The sequence below is a fragment of the Eulemur rufifrons genome, chromosome 17 (genome assembly GCF_041146395.1).
Source record: "Eulemur rufifrons isolate Redbay chromosome 17, OSU_ERuf_1, whole genome shotgun sequence".
In the NCBI taxonomy this organism is placed as follows: Eukaryota; Metazoa; Chordata; class Mammalia; order Primates; family Lemuridae; genus Eulemur; species Eulemur rufifrons.
Genome location: NC_090999.1, coordinates 21,421,267 through 21,442,521, shown reverse-complemented (window position 1 = coordinate 21,442,521; position 21,255 = coordinate 21,421,267). Strand labels below are relative to the sequence as shown.

Below are 21,255 nucleotides of genomic sequence, written 5' to 3'. Positions count from 1 at the left end.
TCTATTTACCAACCATTTCAGTAGCGTCTACCTCTCCCGTCCTGCTTTCGTGCAGTCTGGTATTTTAAGTCAGTGAGATCTTGGCTGCTATTAAGCACTTCTGACTGGCAAGTCTGAGGGCTTAGCTTGGCACGTTCACATCAGTAACAGCAGTATCACTTAAGAGCACAGATGGAACATGGAGTGAAGGATTGGGGAACAGCCTCTGGTGCCAGACGGCTGGGTGTGAGCCTGGTTCTGCCACTTACAGCTGTGTGCCTTGAGCTGGCTTCTTACCTGCTCTGTGGCTCAGGCTCCCCTTTTATAAAATGGGGATGATGGTACCTGCCCAATAGGGTTGTCAGGTGGATGCTCTGAGTTAAATGTCTAAAACAGGGCTGACACACATAAACCCTGTATGTCACAAAGCCACTGAAAACATTTTAGATTTTTAAAAACAAGTTTGATATCCAAATGGAAGGCACTAATTTTTCATTGAGACATATATGGAAAGAAAACAGGTAATCGAAAGCTGAGGTTTCTAGGACATTACCTTTGTATACTCTTTTAATGACCAGGGGCCCGTCTGCAGACACCGATGATTTTCCTCCATCCAGACTCAATCCCAGCCCAGCCGAGGTCTTCAGCACTTCAACACACAGAGCATCATGTACAGCCACGCTTCTCCCTGCAGCAATGGTGTGCGTTAAGAATGACAGGGTTGTTCATCGCACCATCTGCCCAGGTTCCCCCAAACGCATTGCTTCATGCATCGTGTACTCCTGGCACCCTTGAGTCCCATCTAGCTTGAGGTGCTTACAGCATTTGGTCCCAGAGTAAGAGTTGGTCTCCCAACTTGGGAGCTGCACTCCTGGCTGTGTTCCTGCATCCTTTGTTCTTCTGTGTGTTTTCTGCAAGCACTGGAGAGCGCTTTTATGCCCAAGCAGAAATCCCCAGAAAACAAACTGCTCTTGTTAAGCCACACATAGGTAGCGCACATCTCAGTGAAGACTGCAGTCATACTTGGGGAATCAAATTCGATTTCCTGCCAGCTCTGGTTACCAACGATGGGAATATCACTCTCTGGTACTAAAAGTTGGCAGCACCAAAATGCCCAGCCTCACATGAGACTGTAAAATTGACTCCAAGCTCCCTGGGAGCCTGCAGAGCTTCCCTCCTTGCCCACCCCCGCCCGCCACTCGTGCTCCTGTGAGGGGAAGCCATGGCACTGGGTGTGGCTGTCCTCACTGTACACGCACGGGCTGCTGCCACCAGCATCTTGCTCCACTGTGCGGAGAAGCGTTTCCATGGAGATGTCTGCTCCACAGCAACTAACTCGCATGCACTGTGTGCTCCTCTGGCTGGGGTTTCTGAATGGGGATCGTAAACTTGCTTTTCATTTTCCTTCCTTACGTGCTGCACCAGCCAGGATGTCAGAGCTAAGTGCGAAGGTGCACTTAGTTGACTGGTAGGCAGTGCAAGCACCACAGATGGATTAAACTGTCCACTTAATGTATTCGTTAGGGCTGAGACCAAGCTAACATCGTCACCTTCACACATAAAGGCCAGTCCATTATTGTGGTTTAAAGAAGGCCATTCTACATGGTCTCAAGGACATTTACTAACACTGGGAGCAGCAATATTTTTCAGCAAGTGACTTAACTTGCTGTTAAACAGGAAAACAGGCCTAGTACAGGGGCCTCAACTCTCACTACATACTGGAATCACCTGGGAACATTAAAAAAGTACTGGGGCCTTGTCCCCACCCTCAGGATTCTGTTTCTTTTTCTTTTCTTTTTTTTTTTTTTTTGAGACAGGGTCTTGCTCTGTCACTTGGGCTAGAGTGCAGTGGCATCATCATATGTCACTGCAACCTCAAACTCCTGGGCTCAAGTGATCCTCCTGCCTCAGCCTCCCAGGTAGCTGGGACTATGGGTGCATGCCACCATGCCCAGCTAATTTTTCTTTCTTTTTTTTTTTTTTTTTGGTAAAGATGGGGTCTCATTCTTGCTTAGGCTTGAACTCCTGACCTCGAGTGATCCTCCTGCCTCAGCCTCCCAAAGTGCTAGGATTACAGGCGTGAGCCTCCGTGTCTGGCCACTCCTCAGCATCTCTTATTTAATTCACCTGGGGAATTTCCTGGGCATCATGATTTTTAGGAAAAGCTTTCCAGGTGCCTGTACTGTCAGCTTACTGCATCAGGCCCCGAGTCTGACACTCTCATGTATGGTAGGGACTAACCGCACAGGACTAGGAAAACCTAGGGTGGAGGAATAGAATATGGAATAGGAACAAGTTTGAGAATAGGAGTAGCAACACGCTTGCGCCCCTCTAGGTGCTCACAGTTTGGTAACTCTGCAGGCTCTGGTTCAAGGCCAGATGCCTCGGAGGTACACAAGAATACCTCATGATTATAAGTGACGGAAGAACCCCTCATATTGGAGTTTACAGGGCTTAAAAACTCTGTAAGCTGTTAGGACTAAGTGCCAAGTGGTTTCCTTTAGCAGTTTCAGTTTCCAGGGTCCCACTGAATATCCACCAGACAGTTGAGACGGTGCTGGGCAACAGCCAGCATGGCAAGGGCTGGTGGTTTGAGGCGCTGCCGACGTCGGGAAGGGCCTCAGTGCTCTCGGAGAGGGAAAGTGAGACGGCAGAGCAGAGGGAAGACTGCAGACACCACCGCAGAGGCCTCCGGACAAGAAGTATTTCTCATTTGTTCAATGGAATCAGAGCCATATTCAGCAAAGCCTTGCTCAGGCCACAACAAAGGCGAGTGGTGCAAAGGAATTCAGCTCCCCTGACTTTATCAGGGAGAGACGCTGAGGAGAAACGAAAGGCCCCTCCCAGAGGGCAGTGCTCCGAGCTGAACTTCTGCAGACTCTGCTTTGTCCCCTCGACTAAAGAGAGACACAGCTCCTGAGCGCCGTGGCGGGCCTGCAGTACGCATCTGAGGGCAGTGACCGGCCCGCGCTGCAGAACAGATGCCGAGCTTAGTTCTGAGGCCCTGAGTGTCAAGGGCACATAGAAAACCTGTTTCTGCACCTCTTCTAGCGAGCTCTTCACGCTGCACTAAGCTGCATTCTCTGTTCTCAAACACAAAACACTTTTGCCCCCTCTTCTAAAAAAGGAAAGAATCCCAACCTTGATGGCTCCCAAGGATACATCTCGGTTCTGGAAGTTCTCCTGCGACACTGACTCCCCCATCACAAGAGTTCCCTGTTTTACTCGGCAGTGCTAACAAGAAGAGGTAAATATGAAAGGGGTTCCTCCTCAGGACATTCAGAGGAGCTGTCATGAAGTTATTTTAAATCTTCAACAGCACGGCTTAAACTACTGGGGGGTTTTTATAATTTATTTGAAACACTGCTTTTGCAAGAACCATCCCCAATGCACTAGACTTTGCTACATCTAATTTTGGGGACGCAGAATTTATCTGTGATTTTCCTTTATGTTCAACCAGAATCTGCTCTGCTGACCGTGGAGCTGATGTCTTACCAATGCCAGGCTCCAGGGGGATGATCTTTCTGGACAGTGAGCCCTTCCCATTGGCCGTGGGAGGCTCCTGCCTGGTGGAGGGCCTGGGCTGATCAGTCCTTTTCCTGATGACCACGAGGGCGTCTTTGTGCAGCTGTGCCTGGTGCAGAACCTTCTGGACATCCCCGTGGGCTAAGCCAGCCAATGAGGTGCCATTGACTGACAGAAGGAAATCCCCTCGGCTCATGGTCCCTTCCTGAGAAGCCGCCCCCTGAGAAAACACCCTGTGGACCTGGGACAAGGAAAGGGAAAGGGAACAAAAGCCAGATCCATTTATGACCTCCAGTAAAAGTGACAGAGTAACTGCAAATCAGTAAACTGCAAAGTAAAGCAACTTTGTAATGACAAGTTGTATAAATCACACAAACAGTTGGTTTATCAAAAACATATATTCAGTGTGGGGCATGGAATGGTCAACGCAAGTGTCTGCACGCAGTTTCACTCTACTTGTTGTGGGTGTCCAGTGTGTGCCTGGCACCCACGGGGTCACACAAAGACAACCCTGGGCTTGTCCAGTGCAGGAGACCTCCTTAGTAACCTAAAGGCCTGTAAGTGATGGAAAGTTCTACGTCACTATCCTTGAGAAAGAAGTAACTTTATCAGCAAATGCAACTGTGGTCAGCCGATTCTGATATTTTTCCGGTGCTTAAAGAAAATATTTAGGCAAATTATAAAGATGTAGAGAACAGTGTTTATAGGTGTTGGGATTTGGCCTATATATCATGTCAGCTCTGTGTTAAAAATGCTGATGTCTGTCAATGTCAATGAAAATATTACATACAACTCTCCCCACTCTTCACAGTGGTAGCAGAAAACAAAACCCAGCATCTCTGAACCTACCAACTGGAATCTGTGTCCTGATCAAATTCTGGGCTGCGCAAAGAGGGATTTTCCCCGAGAGCCCAGTGACATCGCTACTTACCATGACTGATTTGGGCTCCACGTCTGCCCCTCCTGCCACACTGAATCCCAGAATGGAGCCTTCTTTTCTAGTCAACACAATGAAGCAAACATCTTCTTTATTCTAACGAAAAGAAACAGGAAAAAGGTTACAGCCCCTGTGCGTGGAGCGAGGAAGCCTGGCGCAGACCCTCCTGTCAGTACCCGTTACCGCCGACTGGGACGCGCCAGCTCTCCTGGAAGCGCAGACCCACCCATTTCTACCACCTGCTGGGTGGTGGCTACACGGCAAGTTCCGAGGATCCACCCTGCACCTGTGGAAGCACAGGGAAGGGGGACACGGACCAGGACCGGGGCAGGGGACAATGTAGAATTTGCGAGTCTTTAAGCCATTTGAGGCACCAGATTGTGTCTTCCCAAATCTGATCATAGCACATGATTTGACCACGATGGGAATTCTTTATTCTATAATTGTTTAAGTCTGCAATTTAGCAAAGCCAGTTCCAGCAACAGCAAAAAGACAAGTGCCAGGAGGCAGGATAAGAGCATCTTGAGGCCGTATGTTTTGTACACCACGCTCACCATGTTCAGGTCATTGGATTTCAGGTGCAGTTAATTAACTGGCATCATAAAATATAAAGTATCTTAAAACTAATGGTCAACTCATACTGAGACCTAAAACATTCTTAGTAGTGTCTTAGGATTAAGTAATAAAAACTGTCCTATGTTTCATGTATTGATCAAACAACATCTTGGAATAAAAGATTTTCACATAAAAAATTAGCTGAGCTAATTATTCTAAATTTTGACTTCCTTTAATCACATTCTGGATACGACTCAGCAACATTGTAAAGATCTGCATTGCTAGGTTTCACGTGAAGTGACTGAGAAGCTATCACTTCAAGGTGTCCTCAAACACAGCAATAGAAAACGAATCTAACGATATCTCTTAAGGATTGTTTTGATGAGAGAAAGTGAAAACGCTGACAGAAGAAACGACTTCTAATGTGCGGGGGAGGGAACACAAATAAAAAATATTTAGTTTCATTTCTAAGTCACGAGGACTAACTCCAAGCATTTTATACATCTCTAAAAAAGTTCATTTGAACCAAAGCCCTATAGATGCTGATACAAGAATGCCTTGCAGAACTTTTGGGGAGGGGGTTGGGACGTTGACTTCATGGGCACCTTCAAACATGTGCACAGACACGGGTCAGTGAGGAGAAGGATGGTGGCTACTTTGTAAATAACAACAGGAACATGTGGTCCAGTAAACCATCTTTGTCCAGCTTCAGAGATTGTAATGTTGATGCTGTAAATATGAATACTTCTTAGATATGTAAGTGTCTTATTGGAGCAAAGAGACAGAATATTTGAAAATGGGAGTCCCTTGTATTCCAGGACAAGTTACCACCATATAACATACAATATATATTAACCGTTTGTTATCAGTAAGGCTTCCAGTCAACAATAGACTATTAGTAGTTAAGTCTTTGGGGAGTCCAAAGTTATATGCAGATTTTTGACCATAAGGAGGTCAGCGTCCCTGCCCCCACATTGTTCGAGGCTCAGCCACCCTCCAGGGCCAGGGAAGGGCAGGGCAGGGCTGCACTGATGGAACTGTTCTTTCACCAGTAGGGGGCTCCCTCGACCAGTTTCTGTCCACACTTAAGTGGCAAGAGGTGCTTGTGATCAGTCTTCAGCACTTCCAAGATGCCTGGTACTGCCTGAGGACCCGCTGCAGACCCGCTCCGAATGGGAGGGTGTGGTGGATGGTGACTAGTTGCTACTAGGGACTTAAGACAGCAGTGACACCAACGTGGCACCCGAGCATGCAAGAAAGGTCCAGCTTCTAGAGCCAGCTGGCAGCAAGGAAGGCAAAGTCAGACCATGCTGTAAAACTCAGAACCCCACACGTCCTCTCTGGGACTCGGGGAGGGCTCTCTCCTGGGCCGTCGGAGCTGGTGGCACACACCTGGCACCAACGCACCCGGCACCAACACCGTGTTTTCTGCATTCCACTCACCTCTGATTGTGCTTTCGCTTCCTGAATGAGAGTTAGGACAGTAGATTTTGATCCCACTGATGATAAAACAGACTGTAATCTTTGCTGTTCCCCTGCCGAGACTAGAAGTCGATCCAAACTAAATAACAGAAATATATGTGAAGAACATTAAAGAAGAAAGCAACTTCTCCAATTTATAAGGATGCATTTAAAATGATCTCCTTCTACAGGTATTTTCTGATCTTCGTGCTCTCGGTCATAAATCCCATTCCAGACCAGTTGAAGAATCCTGAATAGTGTCATTCCCTGCCAATGGCAAGGGGAACTGGTATGGATTCAGGGGTCCCTCCAAGACATTAAGGGGACCAGCAGTTTAACAGAACATTTCTGACATATTTAAAAATATTCAATATATAGGCACAAGTGAAATATTTTAAAATGTTAGAAATTCCCCTTTAACTCCAGTTGCCTTCAAAGGCCCGAATTCTCCTGTGAGCTGCAGCCTTCTCTGTCCTCCCACCCCTCTCGTGTTGCTTTTGCTTAAGCGCCATGTCCTGTAGAATCCCGTCCTCAGAGCCACAGTTTGGCAGACACTTTTCCCTGCAGGCATTTTCATTTTGCCAGTAACGGTGTTAAAAGCAAAGGGGGCTAACTGCAATGTGAGGTCCTGGAATAGAAGGACATTAGTGGAATTTATTCAGCAAAATCTGAATAAAGTCTGTAGGTTAGTTCATAGCATCATTCCAACGTTAATGTCTCACTTGTGACAAACGGACTGTGGTTATGCAAGATGTTAACATTAGGAAGAGTGGGGGAGAGGTACGTGGGAACTCTGTATCATCTTTGCAACTTTTCTATAAGTATAAAATTATTCCAAATGAAAACAAGTTTATTTAAATGAAAGTAGGAGGCGGATACTTACTTAACTGACCAGCTTTTTCCGGAAGGCAGATCCTGGGTAGTTCTGACCGTATCACCGGCTGGACTGGGTGTCCCAGGCTCACTGGTTTTAGGGCCACTTCCTCCTGGACAGGCTCCATTCCCACCCTTCTCGGGACATGAAAGGCCTCCAGCCAGGGAGCCGGGCGACCTCCTGGGGACGATCTCCAGCTCGGTTTTGAAGAGCACGGCACTGGGCCCCGCCGAGTAGTCCTCGCCGCAGAGCTTGTCGAGGTCCGGCATGCTCAACGCTCTCAGTTCCTGCAGCCTGGAGCGGGACACAGGCGAGGGCTGGGCGTGGCGCACCGAGGACTTGTTCCTCTTCATGGGAGAGGCTGGGGTCACTGTTGGCGTGGGAATTCCTGAAGGACCAAGGGACTTCTTTTGGTCGGAACCAGGGCCTTTGCTACTGGTCTCTGGCGGAGTCTGTCGGGAGACGGTCAACGTCATGCTGGATGGGGACTTGGTCATCTGGGGGAGAAGGACGCCGGTTTCACTTTGGCTTTCGCTGCAGGAGCTCAAGCTGCGTCTCAGCGACCTCGCCGCTGCATCCACGGCGTGGCTGAGGCTCCCCGAAGCAATGCTGCCAGAAGACCGTCTCCCAATGGGAGGCTTGGAGCTCACCGACAGAAAAGGGGACGCCCCGGACTTGGCCGCAGGCCGGTCAGAGTGGGCCAAATTCTCAAAAGACTTGATCCGCTGCTTCACAGAGAAAAATGAGGTAGATTCATGGGGCCAGTTCTGTTCATAGCAGTAATGTCTTCTGGTGACTTTGATTTTGTCTGTGACTAGGCAGCTCGTCTCCTGGACTGAAACGACATCCCCTTCATCTGTTGCTGGAAGGTTCCTCGATGTTTCCTGTAGAGGTTTTACACTATATACACCCTGTCCGTTAACCAGGCCAAGAATACCAGCTTTGCATGCCTTTGCCTCGGGGAGACCCCCACCTGTCACAGGGACCTGACTGTCCCGAGGAGAGCGACCGGGGCTGTGTGGAGAGTGACCCTCCCGTCCAAAGTGGCTTAAGAACTGGGCGGGCATGGAGTAGGTCCTGGTTGCTGGCCTTGGTGTGAAGTACGGATGGTCCTCCCCCGCGGGGCCCGTTGCTCCGCCATTCTTGGGCACCCCTAGGGAGTCTGACATCTGGCTGGATTTTCCCTGGGAGGAATCTGCCTTTTTAGCAGGCAGCTGGGGGGCAGAGGAGGGAGCCAGTTTTGCCATGCTGAAGGATCGTTGCATTTCTTGCTCTCCCTGGGAGGGATGAGAGGTGAGTAAGGACAGATGATTTGGGGACGATTCCACTAATTGGTGACAGAGTCTGATTTCACTCTTCTCCTGGCAGTGGCTCTGGGCCGAGAACCCTCCCTGCCTGTCACATTGAGCTGGCTTGTCACCACATGCATTCTTTGGCGCGCTTTCAGAAGCAATCTCAACTATTTTCAGCTGCTTTGTTCTTTCTAGGGCATCACTAGCAATTGTGTTGCTTCCCTTCTCACCAGTCAGCCTGGGCTGGGCCACGTCTGATGCCGACACCGCGTGGCTGGGTGGGCGCTGCTCGCCCTGCCTGCTCCCTGCTGTGGACACGCTGCTCCTGGGTGCCACGGGGCTCCCCAGCTCGGGATCGGCACGGGGCACCCTGCCCTCTGGTCCACACTTGGGAGATCTGGGGGCAGTGGGGCAGCCGCTGTCAGGTTCTGAGTGGACGGCCGTGTGGGACCTAGTGCGTGCAGCCTGCTCAGGAAGGGTCTTGGGGGAGGTCAGGGCTGAAATGAACGTCCTGATGCTCGTGTCTGATGCCGAGGGCTTCAGTGACCCCGCAGCAGCAAGGGGCGGCTTGCTCTCCAGCGCACACTGGGGAGACCTGGGGCTGGCTGCGGCGTTTTTGTCGGGTTCCTCGTGGTCAGCCAGATGGAACTGCTGTGACGCTCCCTTAGAGAGCATTTTATGGGAGGCCTGGGGAGAAATGAGGGGCTTCTTGTGGTCCGGTCCCCCAGCCTTCGCAGTGTTGGTGGCGGGGACCTCGGCGCCGACTCTGCCTTTGCTCTTGATGCTCAGCCTCTTCAGCTTAGGGCCACACTTGGGTTTCGGACAGCTACTCAGAAGCGTTTCCACTGGACTTTTCTTGGATGGGTCTTTATTTTCCAGGTTCATTTTCGGCTGCGGAGGGCTGTGCAGCACGGTGACCCCCTTTGTGTGGCTTGAGCTCCACAGCTGAGTTTTGGAGTCGGGACTCCTGGCTGGCGTCGTGGATTGCTCCTTCTCAGCCCTGCCCTGCACGTGCATACCTTGCGTATTTTTATTTGTTTCTTTAAACCAGGCCATGATGGGCCTCCTGGTGATCACTTTTGGCTTCTGTAGCAAGTCATCCAGGTCTTGGCTTTCAGAGATGTGTAGGTTTGCCAAAACAGATTCTCCAATCTTAGGGACATCCACACCTGAGGAGGACGGGTGTTCAGTTGCATTAATGTTTGTTTCATGTTTATGTGGAGTTTCATCACCCAGCAGGTCATGTTCCAAACCATTTACCATATTGGGGCAGCTGAGAGTGACCGGGGGCTTGTGGGGATGTTTGGTGACGTTAGAAGGCGGACTGTGTTCCACAGCTGAACTAGTGCTGGTGGCTTCCACTGTTTCTTGTGCACACGAGGCCTGTGGCCTGTGGGTCTGTGAAATGCTTGTGTCCGCGTGAGTTTTGTGCTCCTGCGAGCTTGTATCCAAGAGTGCAAATGGCGGGGAAGAGTTTGGGATGGAAGCGCACGAGGCTCCCGGCAAGAAGGCGGCTTTCTCACGCGGACTCTGCGCCAGCTCGCTCAGGGCGCTGTGTTTCAGGGGCAGAACCTCGGCTGAGGCAGGGCAGGGGGCGGCCTGGGCGGAGGGATGAGCAGGACTCGAGGGCGGATTGGGGCAGCCATTCGTGGAACAGATTTCAATTTGCTCCTCCTCGGACTCTGGAGCATCTTGCTTGTGAGAAGAGCCACGGGAGGCAGGAGGTGACCAGCTGTCCCTGGCGGAAGCTCGTGGGGCTTCAGTGAGTGACTCGGGGTCAGAAGACGAGTCCTCAGCATCACCGTACATGGAAGAGAGAGATGGCTCTGTACTGTCGCCCAGGCCCGAGAGGGAGGTGCTGTCTTCATGAAAATTGCTAAAATTTCTAGAGTAGTTGCTCAGAAAGTTTTTGTTCACAGTAAAGTGTTTGTCAGGATTAACTGAATCCAAAACTGAAGCCTGGGAGGCCCACTGTGCTTGAGGGAGGGGACCCGCAGCCCGGGCCCTCCTCGGGGAGGGCGCCTGGCCCCCTGTGACCACCATGGGCTCGGCGTGGCGGGAACTCCCGCCTCCAGCTCCTGCTGGAGGGTGGCCCTGAGAACTGCCCTCCGGACTCCCACGCTGTCCTTTCTGGGAAGATGGAGACCTTGCCTCAGAGGCATCCAGTTCCCTGATGAGTTTGTCGATGTCCGTCACGGGGCTCTCTCTGCTCCCCGCTGGGCAGCAGTGCCCCGAGACACTGCCACACGCTCCTTTGGTCGAGTCAGTGGATCTCAGCAGGGAGAGGCTGGCCTGCGGTGTCCTTGCGGACACGTAATCTGTTCCCTCCAGCAGAGCAGACTCCCGGTGGTTTTCAGGTGCACGGATTCCCGTGGTTTCCAAAGCCTCGCTGTGGTTACTGGATGCTCCCTGTCTCTTCTCCTGGGATGTGAGGAGGTCTTGTGACAGGATGGTACTAGGTGGTGTCACTCCCTCTGCTCCGGGTCCTGCTCCCCTGAGAGCAGCTGCCCTCCTGGTGCTGTGGGGCACGCTGGCTTCTGAGGCGGTCTTGCTGCAGTCAGGAGGGGCCACTGCCTTTTCCCCCGGGGACGTGCTGCCCTCTCGGGCCAGACTGACTGGAGATCTACCCTTGGACTTGGAGCCCCCGGGTGACACAGGCTGGCCAGCGTTCTCGGGCTGACCGACTTGCTCGGCACCTACTGGGGTCTTGCTGGGGTCAGGGTGTGTGGCCCCCTTCTTCCCCAGGGGCGGGATGAGGTCTGGGGAGCTGTCCCGTCCTGTGTGGAAATATAAACAAAAGGTGAGGCTGTAGTGGAGATAAAGGGGAAAATCTGAGAAAACAAGAGACCTCTCAATTGTTAAAAACTGGAAAGTTATAACGAGTCCCAATTTTTTTTCCTTTTTCAGAAAGACATTCCACAGCCTAATGTGGACCTTCCTGTCTTTCTGTTTTTGTCCCTAAAATTACAGAGCACCCATCTCTAACAAATACTACCCTGCTTTAGACGCTCTAAAATAACTCAGACTAGCTGGCAGAATAAATGTTCAGGCCTGCCTGTTTTTCTCCCTGTTGGTTATTTTCAAGCACTGGGGACTCCGGAAATCCTTTGCCTGGGTTTCTTTACACGAGCCACTCTCTGATGGCAAAAGTTGCAGGGGTCAGGCTGTTGTTCTATTTGATTCCTCAGCTTTTGCATGGATTCGGCAGAGACCTCATAACTCTCTCAGTCCCCACATCTGTCCAGTCATGTGCAGGCTTAGCCTCATGTCGTGGGAAGCGAGTGACATTGTACTTAAGAGACTTCCTTTTTAGTGCAGAAGATGAGGTTAATTGGAGAGAACATACAGAACACTACGGACAGGATACAAGTCTACACGGAGCTTTCACTGTCTTGACAAAGTTCAGATGAGTGGGAGAACTAGAAGGCCAGATTATCCCAAGAAGCCTTGACAGAAGAGGTGGGGATTCAAGTGGGTTCACGAGGGATAGTTTGGCCCGAGAATGAGGAGGAGAAAGGTGAGGAAGACAACAGAAGAATTAATATTGTTAAAATCTCCATACTACCCAAAGCAATCTACAGAGTCAATGCACTTCCCATCAAAATTCCAGTGACATTCTTTACAAAAATAGAAAAAACAATCCTAATTTTCATATGGAATCAGAAAAGACCCTGAACAGCCAAAGCAATCTTGTGGAGGGGGGGAATTTGGAGGAATCATACTATCTGACTTCAAAATATACTATAAAGCTAGAGTAACCAAAACAGCATGGGACTGGCATAAAAGCAGACACACCGACCAACGGAACAGAATAGAGTTCCCAGAAATAAATCCATGCATCTACAGCCAACTCATAAGGGTACCAATAATACACGTTGAGGAAAGGACAGTCTCTTCAATAATGGTGCTGGGAAAATTAGATATCCAGATGCAGAAAAATGAAACTTGACTCTTATCTTTCACCATATATAAAATATCAACCCAAAATGGATTAAAGACTTAAATGTAAGATCTAAAACTAAGAAACTACTAGAAGAAAATAGGGGGCAATGCTTTATGACATTGGAGTGGGCAAGGATTTTTTTGGGTAAGACCTCACAAGCACAGGCAACCAAAGCAAAAATAGACAAATGGGATTATATCAAACTAAAAAGCTTCTGTACAGCAAAGGAAACAATCAACAGAGTGAAGAGACAACCCACAGAAAGAGAAAAACTATGTACCTGACAAAGGGTTATAACTAGAATATATAAGGAATTCGAACAACTCAATAGCAAAAAACCCAAATAATCCAATTTTAAAATGGGCAAAAGACCTTAACAGACATTTCTCAAAAGACATACAAATGGCCAACAGGTATATAAAAAAATGCTCAATATCACTAATCATCAAAGAAATGCAAATCAAAACCTCAATGAGATACTGCTTCACTCCAGTTAGAGTGGCTGTTATCAAAAGACAAAGGATAAGCGAGCATTGGTAAAAATGTGGAGAAAAGGGAACCCTTACTTACTGTTGGTGGGAATGTAAATTAGTACAGCCATTATGGAAAACAGAGGGAGGTTTGTCAGAAAATTAAAAATAGGACCACCATATGACACAGCAATCCAGGTTAGATCCAGCAATCCAGATTAATCCCACTACTGGGTAAATATCCAAAGGAAATGAACTCAGTGTATCAAAGAGATATTTGTACCCCCATGTTTATTGCAGCACTATTCACAATAGCCAAGAAATGGAATCGACCTAAGTGTCTAACAACAGTTGAATGAATAAAGAAAATGTGGGATATATATACAATGTAATACTATTCCGTGATAAAAAAGAATGAAAGCCTGTCATTTGTGGCATTATGTTAAATGAAATAAGCCAGACACAGTAAGACAAATACTAGGTGATGAGTAGCCAAATAAATATTGAGATGATTTCTGCTTCCATGATGTTACTCCATCTCTCATCAATACTTAGGTATAGTTTTTTGATATTGTTTTACTTTTCCTTTGTGGAGGTTCCTATTGCCATTTCTCAGTGTATTCGATTTCACATAAGCAGAGTGCTGAGATTCTGAAGGGTGAGAAATCCTTCTGATTCATCTTGCATCTATCTCATTGGTGTCAGAAAACGGGTAGTGTTGAACGGACTGAAAATGGATGTACTCAACATGGAATTAAAACTACAAGTTTAGGCACAATGATGTAGTAAAGTCATAAATACAGGCAGCATTTAAATATTACTAATTTGTGTAAAAGTTCTTTCTTTACCTCAATATTACCAATGTGCAATGCTTTTATTAGGGCATCTACTTTCCCATCTTTAAGCTTAATGAATGGTAAAATAATCTTACCAGTCACGGGTTGTTGCCCCTGCTCTGGGGTAACTTTGGACAGGTTCTCTGTGAGGTGTCCGGTGTCTGGGTGGGACAGAGCACTGGCTGGGCCACTGTTGATTGGGACATGAGCATCTGTGGTGGTCAGCTTTCCCAGGGATTCCTGGCACAATGACAACCACAAGTCACTGGAAATAGCTTTTAGGTTTTCTGCATCATGAGAGAACATTATCACACATAGAAGAGAGTTGGCTTGGGAAAACTCAAGAGAGCCTGGGACTCGGAGCCAGGAGATTCAGACTCTGGGTGTAAGGTCTGCTGGGAATTGTGAGGTCTTGTCCTTCTTCCCTAAGCTTCAGTTTTCTCAACTTTAAAATGGGGATAAGACTTGTCCAGTCTTACTCATAGAGTTTAAATAAAGAGGATTCAATGAGAACACTTATAAAATCAGCATGCAGCATATAAAAGGCCATATAGATGTAAGGTATTACTGTTGTTATATTGCACAGAGATAACCAAGGCTGTAAAACCAGCTCCTTGGTTTGGTGGCAAGGGAGAAGCCCGATCTGGATAAATGGAATTGACATTTAATATTTCAAGACTTCACTTTGGCCAAGTGTCAATTACATTATCTTCCTTACTTCTATACCCACTGCAAAGAAATTTTAAAACTTTACCAAAAAGTTGTAACAGATTTATTAGAAATTTATCCATTGAGTTAATGAAGTCATAAAGTGGCCCAAAGGTGGCAGCAGAGGAAAGATGTGAAAGGGATAATGTGCCTTTCAGCAGCTTTTGTAAAAAATAATTTTGTAAAATGTCAATTGCTGGCTAAGGGAAACCTTCACAGGGTTTAACTCGGTTAATTCTCTATTTACTAGTGAAGGCATATAAGGAACAAAGAGTAGAAGAGTTTTGGAACTAGACAGAGGTGGTGTCACACTGCTGTGTGCATGTACTAAGTGCCACTGAATTCTATACTTTAAAATGGTTAATTTTATGTTATATAAATTTCACCTTAATTTAAAAAAATGTAGTAAACACAAACAGAAGGCAATCCATTTACCAAAAGAGAGAGGGTTTTTTTTTTTTTTTGCTTTCAGTATTTGAAGACATAGTTTATGGCAACGCATTCTATTTTCTTTCTCATATGTAAATAAAATTAAATTTTGGCACTAAAATTTTTATGAGAAAAATTAAAATCTTTTGTACAAAAGCTTTAAATGCTGCTTTATAGTTATTGGGAATATAAATTCAGAATTACAAAATCTCTTATTTTAATAGGTATGGACTTTTATGAATAAAGATCTTGATTTGGCTTTACATAGTTATCTAAAGCTTGATGGTAGTTTTTAAGAGAAGGTATTTACTCAATGGCCAAACAGTGACACTTGTGCTGGTTGGAGGTAAAATATGACATTTGAGGAGGAGGAAAAAAGATTTTTCTATTAAAAAAAAAAAAAAAGCCTTCTGCCTCATATAGCTTTTATGACATTTTCTGGGTCTATTTACACATGTTTATATAAACCACTTGAACACACAACTTTATAAATATGCCATTTAAGTTATATCAGCTTCTCTGCTCAAAGAGAGAGAAAAAAATTATTTATGTTGAATAAATTGTAAACAACATTAATTTCTCTTACTCTCTCCTTCCTGAAGTGGAGATATATTGAAATTTTAAAAAATGAACAATTTGATAAGTCTTACATACTTGGAACCAAGTAACATAAACAATATTAACTTGCGTTTAATGTGGTGCATTATCAGTTTCTAAGTGAATGGGTCCCCATTATTTCATGAGATACACAAGGTTGTGAGTAGCTACAATTATACATAATCACTGTAGAAGTTTTTAAAACTAGGGATCACTTATAACCTTATCAGCTGGAGAGAACCACCATTAACCTATGTCTGATGGCTCCCCAGCTCTGAGAGGACCAAGGCAGAGAGCCGGCCCAGAGAACTGATGCTCAGGAAGGTCAGTAACTCGCCCAAGTCATCACTCAACTGGTGCTAACTAGTCAGTGGAGGAGTCGGTACCAGGCCCAGGGTTCCACCTTCCCCTGGTCACATGGCCATTCCATCATCACCATAGGTCCTGCATACAGATAAGAGAGCAATTTATATCTTTAGCCAAATGATCTCATGGCTGGCTAAGAACCTGCTGATACATGAATGAGCTCCCAGTAGTCCATGTATCTAAGTGAAGGGCTCTGTAGAAAGATATTTCTCCAGTCATCATCCTTCCCGTGCTTTACAACAGACTCCACGTTCATTCACACAATATTTACCTCTATTCAAAGGGACTGAGAGAAAGTCAGTTACCTTCTCCATGGTTCCACCTGGCTGAAAACCAGGGATGGTCACTTTGATGGACGTGGCCTGGATTTTCAAGTCCAGACCACATGGTTCCGTGGCTCTGCCGGTCAGGTTGACCGTTCCTGAGCCGCTGGGCCTGGCCTCAGCCTCGGGCCTCTTGCAGTGGGGGCTGACCCTGGCCACTGGTCTGTGCCTGGACCCCAGGCCTTCACTCTTCTGCTGGGGGGAACTGGGGCTCTCTGTGCTCATTGGACTCTGGGTGCCTGCATGGGCTTTGTATTCCAATTTGGGTAAACTACTCGATCCTGACAGTTCCTTCTTCCACAGGCCCCCAGTGCCCGCCTTGGGGACCTCTGCAGAGTCCATCGGCTTGGCTGTGTGGGAAGGAGTGTCCACCGTATCCTCTGGGGCGCTCTCCCCTAGGTCCACTGAGCTGCCGATGAGAGGTGCTGAGCAGGCCTTGCTGACCAGTGTTTTCCGAGGTTGCTCCTCTGGGTTGTTGCCATCCATGGCCTTGGAAGAGGTCGTCAAGGCGTGCCTAGAGTCATCCTCTGTCAGAGACCTTCTGGGACCTGGAAGGGCCCCTGGGAGTGAAATGCAGTCTCCTTCTCCATCAAACTCCTCCTCATCACTGGCATCGTAGCAGCCCACCCTCCTCTGACGGAGGAGAGGGTTTCGGAGGACCTGGGGGCTTCCGGGGAGACTGGCTTGTCTGGCAACTGTCACCTGCTTGTGGAAGAGCCCAGAGGCCCGCGGGCTTCCCAGACACACGAGGCTGTTGGCCCTGGCTTTTCCCGGCTCCTTGTGAGCTGGCAGGGTGTGGGGAGAAAAGTGAAACGGAATTGAGTTTCCTGGTCTCATACTCTGATCCCATCTTTGTACCATTACACACAAGTTCTGTGTTCGCTAATGCCAGACACACCTCCCGCCACTGGACCCCAGGCTTAGACAACATGGCTTCCTGGGAGCTATACAGAGTGGGACAGCCAGCCCGTCTTTCTTTCGTACTGACCTACCTTTTATTTTCCCCTTAAGCCCCAGCCTCTGGATAGTTTAACCCAAATGTGTACTTTCTGGAGACAGAAGCATGTCATTTGATGCCATAAAACTCAATACTACATTATGTAAATGGCATAGAGAGAGGGCACCATCAGCCCCTGGGTACAGAACGTGGGCCCAGCCCCTGTACCGCACAGCTGAGTGGCCCGTCGTTAGTAGCAGCTGCGTTTTCCGAGAGGGAACCCTGTGTTTAGTCAGGGTACGAAGATGGCTCCTGCTCCACCAGAGGTGTCTGGTTCCTTTTCCGTATTACAGCACCAGGGTAGCGAAACCACCGCAGCCTCCCGTGCAGGTGGGAACTAGTAATCGCTTACTGGAGTGCAGAGCCCAGGGCCCTCCGGGGCTCCCCTGCTTACTGGGGGGGCCGGGGGGCAGGCTGCCGTCCTCTGACGTGCTGCAGCCACTTCCCGGGTGATCCTCGTCCTCGGAGCCGGCCACCACAAAGTCTGACAAGGGGCCGGGGACATCGTGGGCAAAGTACTGGGAGAGTTCAGATTCAGAGATCAGGGAGTCCTGTGGAAGCAGAAAATGTCACATGCCTAAGAGGATAGACCAGAAGCAGATAGAAATGGGCAATTGTTTTCTATCTTTCCAAGAACACTTTGTTCTAATCCATGGTCACTCAAAACAGCTGTGATACTAAATGCCCCTTCCATTTACTTTAGAATCGCTGAATTAATAATGAATGAATGAAAAAGGTGACTTTTGCTGCCAATGGTTTTAGAGATTTTTTTCTTTTTGGGGGGCCAAATTGTTGGCAAGCAGCCAAAACTTTCACAGCAGCAGTAAATCAGCCATCCTGGGAAACCCCGGGGCTGGGACAGGATGGCAGAATGCAATTCCCAGCCACGCGTCTGGCCAAGGGATGAACAAAACCCAGGGGAGTTTGAATCCTCCACCCTGACCCGCTGGGATTTAGGGAGGATGAGGGATAACTGAGGAGGATGCCACAGTGTCCTTAAAGTTCCCAGCCCCAAGAACTGACTTGGGCCATGCTATCATGCAGTAGTTTGAAAAGTTATTTTGCAAGCTGTAGTTCAGTTCTTTTATTTTGTCACTCTATTCTTTTCCTGGATGAATATTTAATAAAAGAAATACACATTTGTGTATTTGTTCTCAAGTTGGCATTGTTACTATTTCTTGCATAAAGTAGCAAAAATGACTCCTGGGCAGAAATAGGGACTGGGCCCTCAGGCTTGACTTGTGGGCCCCAGGAACTGGTTTGTGGCCCAGCTGAGTGAGGTAGGAGCAGTACACCTTGACTCACCTTTTTTGCAAGAGAGGGACTCTTCAAGGAGGTACCTGTTGAGGGAAAAAATCACCATACTGTAAAAACAATGAAGTTCAAATCACCAATAGGCTCACATCCTTAACTAGAAAAGGACGAGCCAAACATATTAAACAAAACTCCCTTTGCCTGACTGGCGCTGAGGGGTAATGTGCACAGGTGTGGACGTGTGTGCAGTCTACCTGGGCACCCCATCCCCAGCCCCATCCCACTGCCAAGATTCTGCTGATGCTTCGAGCCCTAGCTTGGATGCTACTCCCCACACAATGATCACAACTGGAAGTAATTTCGTCTATTTTCCAAAGTATTTTATCCTGCCCACATATCAATCTTCATACAGGTAGTATAATTCAACTATAGGTGGCTGCATCTCGTCTTCCTTCCCAACTGTTTAACAACCTATAGAGCAGAGATGTTGACTGATCTGACTGCACAGTGCTGGGCACTGGACCTGGTATCTATTAAGTGTTTGGTGATATCTGCTGAACAAACAAATGATCATCACCCAAGAAACTCATGGAAGAACTGAGGAGAAGGTGGAATATCTATTCTAGGTTTTAACTGAAGGATGAAAACGCTGAGCATTTAGACTTTAAACTCTATCCCATGAGCAAAAGAGACCTTGGGCATGAGGATCACGGCTTAACAAAATCTTCTATAAATGACTGAGTAGAAATGCGGGATTATGAAAGCACAGCTTTCAGGCAGGTCAGGATAACGAACTGGTTGAATAAAGAGCCTATTGTGGCCATGCCCACTTTAAATATATTCATTGTGAATGCAGATAATCAGGGTATTTCATGGTTGCCAAAAAATCCTGTGCCTGCCTTTTCCTCTCTCTGACAGCCAGTAACTGACATCTCAGTTCCTTTTCCTCCTGGACATTAGTCTGAACATCAGTAAATCTCGAGCTAAGAAGTGTTTTGAAGAATCCCTTTAGGCTTCCATGCTACAGGAAATATTAGTTTTAAAATTTAATATGATGTTTAATTTTAAATTCATATGAAATTCCAATTGTCTCAATCCTCTGCCTGAATTTTTCCACTTAAAGGGGAACTCAGGATTCTTGCCGTCTATATTATCCTCTTTGAATTGAAACTTTTAAAGTCACGTAAAGAAATCTTGGGCTTTTGGATGGATAATGTAGTCTGCATCTACCACACTACTGATATTTTGGTTATCATTTCCCTTTCATCTACAGCATTTCAGATGAATCGAGCATAAATACATGAAACGCTAACTCGCTTTTGCAAATTATTTGAAAGTTGTATAAGCAGCATGCATGATTATATCTTTAATGACATATACTAAATAACTGCAAAAATCAAAAGTAGCAGCCAAGAGAAAGCACAGACTCTCTTTGACAGCTACTTTTGCCAAACCTGAAAATTACAAAGAATCCAGTGATACTGCACTGGGGAGTGCCCCGTGGGTGAACTTAACGAGAAACTCTTCTCAATGTTGAATGAAAACGTGCAATTACAGTACCTAAGCCAGGAGAGGAATTGGCCTCTTTGCTCTCCTGGTAAGTGCTGCGTGCTATCACTTCATCCATTTCCTGCTCGGAAACCTGATTTTCAGCAGAAAGCACAAATTAGATGGTTTTATTTATTTGTTTTCCCCAATAAAAGTAGCAAGGACCAGAGTCAGAGTTGAGTGCAGATTAAGAGGCAAACCACAGGGTCAAAGATTATGACCATCCTCTGAAGCAATAGCTCAGGACATGTAGGAAGCACACCTGGGTTTGTGGATCGCTTCGAATAATGCATGCATCACAAGACCTTCAACAGGTTCCCAAGTTCAGTAAGCAAAGCATTCAGGTGCTATTTTACCAACAACATGGCTGATATCTGCCCCTCTCTGGAACACTCACTTCTAATTCTTTTTTTAAAACAATTGTAAACCTACATAAAACATGCAAGAATAGTATACTCTTCACCTAGATTCACTAATTTTTAACATTTTGCCACATCTACATGCATGTCCTCTACACACACACACACACACACACACACACATACACATGCACGCACAGAGTTACAACTTCTGGTTGTAAGTTGTCTGGTAAGTTACAGACATCATGACCTTTCTTTTCACCTATACATATTTTAGCACGTATCTCCTAAGAATGAAGACATTCTCTTAAATAACCATGATACTATTATCCAATTCAGGATATTCAATGTTGATGACTGTCTAATATACATTTCATATTCCAACTCAGTCAATCGTTCCAATACTGTCCTTTAGAAGTGCTATTCAAAGTGTGTCTGTAGGCTGGAACTAGTTCACAGAAAGTTTGACACCAGCCTGTGATAAGGACTTTCCTCCAGAATGCAAACGAGCATGCAGCCTCCTTCATCAACAATATCTTGCTAGGGAAAAAAATGTCAGCTGAACTCAGTGGTGTGCATAGCGATGTAACTGATTTACATTCTTGATGCGAGTTCATCTTGTTGCGGACCTGTAGCAGACTGTCATGGATCAACTTCTTTGCATACTAATGCTTTATAAAAAAAATTGGTTTTGGCAATCCAAAATACAACCCAGGATCTAGATGTCATGTGTCTTTAGTCTCCTTTAATCTGAAACAGTTCCTGAGCCTTTCTTTGTCTTTCATGATACTGATATTTTGGA

The 21,255-nt window shown here is 46.9% G+C and overlaps 1 protein-coding gene across 1 annotated transcript in view; it reads right to left on the bottom strand.

Annotated features, from left to right (window-relative positions):
* The window catches only part of PDZD2 (PDZ domain containing 2), a 230,326-nt gene that overhangs the window by 5,561 nt on the left and 203,510 nt on the right, over nucleotides 1-21,255 (bottom strand). Inside the window, exons 14-23 of the mRNA XM_069492397.1 lie at nucleotides 20,107-20,188; nucleotides 18,598-18,632; nucleotides 17,687-17,843; nucleotides 16,278-17,080; nucleotides 13,968-14,112; nucleotides 7,341-11,400; nucleotides 6,440-6,557; nucleotides 4,436-4,537; nucleotides 3,475-3,745; nucleotides 533-667 (exon numbers count right to left, since the gene is read on the bottom strand). Of these exons, the coding sequence (XP_069348498.1) occupies nucleotides 533-667; nucleotides 3,475-3,745; nucleotides 4,436-4,537; nucleotides 6,440-6,557; nucleotides 7,341-11,400; nucleotides 13,968-14,112; nucleotides 16,278-17,080; nucleotides 17,687-17,843; nucleotides 18,598-18,632; nucleotides 20,107-20,188 (5,908 nt within the window). The remainder of the gene's footprint in view (nucleotides 1-532; nucleotides 668-3,474; nucleotides 3,746-4,435; nucleotides 4,538-6,439; nucleotides 6,558-7,340; nucleotides 11,401-13,967; nucleotides 14,113-16,277; nucleotides 17,081-17,686; nucleotides 17,844-18,597; nucleotides 18,633-20,106; nucleotides 20,189-21,255) is intronic.